The 5,392-nt window shown below is 40.5% G+C and overlaps 1 protein-coding gene across 1 annotated transcript in view; it reads right to left on the bottom strand.

Annotated features, from left to right (window-relative positions):
* Positions 1-4,646, bottom strand: part of LOC107741966 (A disintegrin and metalloproteinase with thrombospondin motifs 20-like) — a 125,189-nt gene extending 120,543 nt beyond the window's left edge. Inside the window, exons 1-3 of the mRNA XM_016554793.1 lie at positions 4,366-4,646; positions 3,166-3,509; positions 1,843-2,190 (exon numbers count right to left, since the gene is read on the bottom strand). Coding sequence (XP_016410279.1) covers positions 1,843-2,190; positions 3,166-3,509; positions 4,366-4,459 — 786 coding nt within the window. The 5' untranslated portion in view covers positions 4,460-4,646. The remainder of the gene's footprint in view (positions 1-1,842; positions 2,191-3,165; positions 3,510-4,365) is intronic.
* Between the last annotated feature and the right edge of the window lie 746 nt (positions 4,647-5,392).

Raw genomic sequence — 5,392 nt, 5'->3', positions numbered from 1 at the left:
AGAGAAAGCGCTGTACAAATAAACTAGACTTGACTTGACTTGACATGTAGTTACAAAGTTACTTATAGTTAATAGAATGTCTAAAGTGGACTATCGAAATAAAGTGTAACCAGAACTAGTCCTGCGTTCATCTCAGAATTACCCTAATTATGAGATTTCTGCTTGTAAAAACCACTGATGTCTTTGTTGAACTCATAATTACATGATGGAAACACTCTGACTAATCCCAGTTAACCACTGTGATGTCCCAAAAACCAACCAAAATGGAACAGTTAACAAGCACTACACATTACTAGTTACCACTAATACAGTGTTCGAGTAGAACAGAGGAGAATAACTCAACTAAACCGAAGACTAATCCAGCATTCATGTCAGAATTACAATAATTATGCATTTCCCACTAGTAATACCACTCATGTCTTTGTTGAACTAGTAATTACAAGTTGGAAATGCTCTGACTTCCCAAAAACTACCAGTGTTGTGGGTGACACAATATTAGTAGCGCAAGTACTTTTTCCAGTAACTAGTAAAGTAACACATTACTTTTAAAATTACAATGAAATATCGGAGTTACTTTTTCAATTAAGTAACCCAAGTTACTTTGTTTTCCCATTTATTGACTGACTGCTCTCCTGCTTATTAATTTCATATTTGGTGTGATGTTCGGGCCTTACAGTTGCCAAAAATGTAACGTTTGGGTTATATAACAAATAGGCAAGCCCAGCCCAGGTAACAAAAAGTAACACAAAAGTAACGTAATGGATTACGTTCCATAAAAAGTAACTAACGCAATTAGTTACTTTTTCATGGCGTAACGCAATATTGTAATGGATTACTTTTAAAAGTAACTTTCCCCAACACTGAAAGCTACCAAGAATGGAAGCAGCTTCACCAGTTACCAGTCCAGATGTTTAACCAGCACCAGTGTTGGGGAAAGTTACTTTTAAAAGTAATGCATTACAATATTGCTTACTCCATAAAAAAAAGTAACTAAACGCATTAGTTACTTTTTATGGAAAGTAATCCATTACGTTACTTTTGTGTTACTTTTTATCACCTGGGCTGGGCTTGCTTATTTATTTTTAATAACAGAAATGACTGTAAAGGCCCTTTCACACCAAGAGTGAAATTAATAAGCCTCAGGCTGAAGAAAATGACTCTGCACTTACTTCCAATTTCTCTCAACACGGGGAAAGGAAAGGTGTCAGTGAATAAATGGGAAAACAAAGTAACATGTTACTTATTTGAAAGTAACTCAGAAATTTTCTTGTTCATTTAAAAGTAATGCGTTACTTTACTAGTTACTTGAAGAAAGTAATCTGATCACGTAACTCGTGTTACTTGTAATGCATTACCTCCAACACTGACCAGCACACTCTTATACTCATAGTCTTTCCAGTTTTTTATGGAGTAACGCAATATTGTACACTCTAAAAAAATGGTGCTAAATAGCACTAAATGTGGTTCTTTGGCTCGTAATCATAGGGGAACCACTTTAAGTGCTACATAGCACCTATAACTTTAAAGATAGTGCTATATAGCACCTTAACCACCCCAAAGAACCGCTTAATAACCATTACAGGTTCTTTATAGGTGCTATATTGCACTTACATTGGTTCCCCTATGATTACAAGCCAAAGAACCACTTAGCGGTGCTATATAGCACCTCAACTACCACAAAGAACCGCTGAAGAACCAATTTTTTTGTGTGAATGGAATATTGCAATATTGTAATGGATTACTTTTTAAAGTAACTTTCCCCCACTCTGAAAACTACCAAGAATGGAAGCAGCTTCACCAGTTACCAGTCCAGATCTTTAACCAGCACACTCTTATACTCACTAGTCCAGTGCAGAGGCTAAAGATGGCGTGGTGTTCCCTGCGATCGTTGACATGTCCTCTGAAGAAACAGTGGCGCAGGTCTGCGGCGTCTCCACGCTTCTCTTCCTCTCCCAGATGAAGCACCGTGTAAGACGGAGCAATGAATCCAGAATCAGCCGTGAGGTTCAGGTGAAACGCCTGACCGAACGCCTCGAACCGGTAATGAGCCCTCGAACCCGAGACCTCCGCGTCAGCGCTGCGCCTCCTCCTGCGGTAATGCAGCCGGTGCGGGAACGACTCTCCAAAATCATTCAAGCGCACCGGGGTGATGATCTCATATGCTGACAGCTGTTTCCCCAACACTGAAAGCTACCAAGAATGGAAGCAGCTTCACCAGTTACCAGTCCAGATGTTTAACCAGCACCAGTGTTGGGGAAAGTTACTTTTAAAAGTAATGCATTACAATATTGCTTACTCCATAAAAAAAAGTAACTAAACGCATTAGTTACTTTTTATGGAAAGTAATCCATTACGTTACTTTTGTGTTACTTTTTATCACCTGGGCTGGGCTTGCTTATTTATTTTTAATAACAGAAATGACTGTAAAGGCCCTTTCACACCAAGAGTGAAATTAATAAGCCTCAGGCTGAAGAAAATGCCTCTGCACTTACTTCCAATTTCTCTCAACACGGGGAAAGGAAAGGTGTCAGTGAATAAATGGGAAAACAAAGTAACATGTTACTTATTTGAAAGTAACTCAGAAATTTTCTTGTTCATTTAAAAGTAATGCGTTACTTTACTAGTTACTTGAAGAAAGTAATCTGATCACGTAACTCGTGTTACTTGTAATGCATTACCTCCAACACTGACCAGCACACTCTTATACTCATAGTCTTTCCAGTTTTTTATGGAGTAACGCAATATTGTACACTCTAAAAAAATGGTGCTAAATAGCACTAAATGTGGTTCTTTGGCTCGTAATCATAGGGGAACCACTTTAAGTGCTACATAGCACCTATAACTTTAAAGATAGTGCTATATAGCACCTTAACCACCCCAAAGAACCGCTTAATAACCATTACAGGTTCTTTATAGGTGCTATATTGCACTTACATTGGTTCCCCTATGATTACAAGCCAAAGAACCACTTAGCGGTGCTATATAGCACCTCAACTACCACAAAGAACCGCTGAAGAACCAATTTTTTTGTGTGAATGGAATATTGCAATATTGTAATGGATTACTTTTTAAAGTAACTTTCCCCCACTCTGAAAACTACCAAGAATGGAAGCAGCTTCACCAGTTACCAGTCCAGATCTTTAACCAGCACACTCTTATACTCACTAGTCCAGTGCAGAGGCTAAAGATGGCGTGGTGTTCCCTGCGATCGTTGACATGTCCTCTGAAGAAACAGTGGCGCAGGTCTGCGGCGTCTCCACGCTTCTCTTCCTCTCCCAGATGAAGCACCGTGTAAGACGGAGCAATGAATCCAGAATCAGCCGTGAGGTTCAGGTGAAACGCCTGACCGAACGCCTCGAACCGGTAATGAGCCCTCGAACCCGAGACCTCCGCGTCAGCGCTGCGCCTCCTCCTGCGGTAATGCAGCCGGTGCGGGAACGACTCTCCAAAATCATTCAAGCGCACCGGGGTGATGATCTCATATGCTGACAGCTGTCTGATGAAGCTCTCTGAAATCACATGAAGTGTGGGAGACGTTTCAGATATTTCATATCAAATCAGTTCAAATAGTTGTATCTCGGCCAAATATTGTCCTATCCTAACAAACCATACATCAATGGAAAGCTTATTTATTCAGATTTCATAAATCTCAATTTCCAAAAGTTGACCATCATGACTGGTTTTGTGCTCCAGGGTCACAGATACAGGTCATTTTTCTAAATGCGTGAATGTGATTCATCAGATCAAGTCAGCTGGTGTTTTGGTGAGTTTTAGTGGATGTATAGAGTCAGTTCTCCTCAGGTTCCTCACGCAGGTGCAGAGGAACCACAGGTGTAGAGAATCACATCAACTACCAACATCATCCACTAGCTAACCACAAACAAACACTGAAAAACCACATCTATTGATATAGCATTTCAAACATACAAACTTCTCTCTGTCAGAAGTGTGTTCATGCGTCTTTCTTATGATAAATTGCACTTGCTTTGAAATTTATCATCCAATGCAATGACATGCAAAGTGTAATTTAAGTTTCTATATACTTTTTCATAGTCTCTAGATAGTTTTTGGCCTCTGTATATAAGCTAAACACTAGAGAGGTGCATAATACACTCCATACAGTTTCCAACCTTAGTGTCACTTAAAGTGACAACATGTAGAATGCAAAGCACACACATTTACACAATATATAATTAATTTAAACATAACGCTAGTCTGTTTCGATGCAAAACCAACAAACCGCTTTATAATGTCATAGAAACTAAAGCAAACTTCCAAAAGCGTGTATATAAGCTAATCGTTATGGTGCAGATGAGACTGACCGGTGTCTTGTCCGGTTTGTGGTGTATTTTGTGCGTGTCTTACCTTGTTTGTGGTGGAGTTTGTACGTTTGCGCGGTGCGTAAAAGCGCGGAGAGGTGCCACACGAGACCCAGCAGCCGGAGCGCAGGACCCCGCATGATTCCCCGGCGCTCTGCCTCTCGCTCTCCGCCGCTCCTCTCTTCGGTTCTCCGGGGCTGGAGCGTCTCTACCGGCTCTCCTCCTTCAGCTGCAGCTCCTCCGATCCGCCGTCATGCCGTTAAAACACCCGCACGGATCCGCTCATGTCGCGCACGGAGCCGTGGCTCTCTGTGCTCAATGTGTGCGCGCCGCACGGATCGGTGCCAACGGGCTTTTTTTTAGCTCCTTGGCTCTCCATAGGACACCCCCCTAAACACACACACACACACGCACACTCACAGCAGAGGCAGAGGCTCTTGGCACGCCCCCTACTCTAGTGCAGACTCCAAAGTCGACCACTGAATCACTTCACATCACATCAGAGCTCATTTCACTGAAGCACAACAAAACCTGCAGCAGTGACCGCTGACAGTCACACACACACTCACACACACACACACACACACACTCTCTCTCACAAACAAACACACACACACACACTCTCTCACACACACACACACACACACACACACACTCACACACACACACAATTAGGTGTTAAAGTTAATAGCTGCACTACTTTTCTTGTTACAAAATAAGTCGAATCAAAGTTCATCAAATGCACAAGTTAGTAAACAGATAAAAAGAGATAAAAAAATATATACAATGAAACTGAATAATAACATCAATTATACTTAATATATTTTAAAAATCGTATTTTGCATTAAGAAAATTATCTGTTTTGCAGTAAATGTAGTTTTATTTAATATGCGTAAATGCCTAAAGATGGATGTATGATGCATAGATAGAACGATAGAACGATAGATAGAACGATAGATAGATAGATAGATAGATAGACAGTTAGATAGATAGAAAACATGCATAATAATACATATAATTAGAAGAAATTACTGATGAAGCCACGTTGCCTGTTAAAAACACATCATGATTGT

This window comes from Sinocyclocheilus rhinocerous, unplaced genomic scaffold (genome assembly GCF_001515625.1).
Source record: "Sinocyclocheilus rhinocerous isolate Xijiao unplaced genomic scaffold, SAMN03320098_v1.1 scaffold736, whole genome shotgun sequence".
In the NCBI taxonomy this organism is placed as follows: domain Eukaryota; kingdom Metazoa; phylum Chordata; class Actinopteri; order Cypriniformes; family Cyprinidae; genus Sinocyclocheilus; species Sinocyclocheilus rhinocerous.
This window is presented reverse-complemented; position numbering and strand designations above follow the sequence as displayed.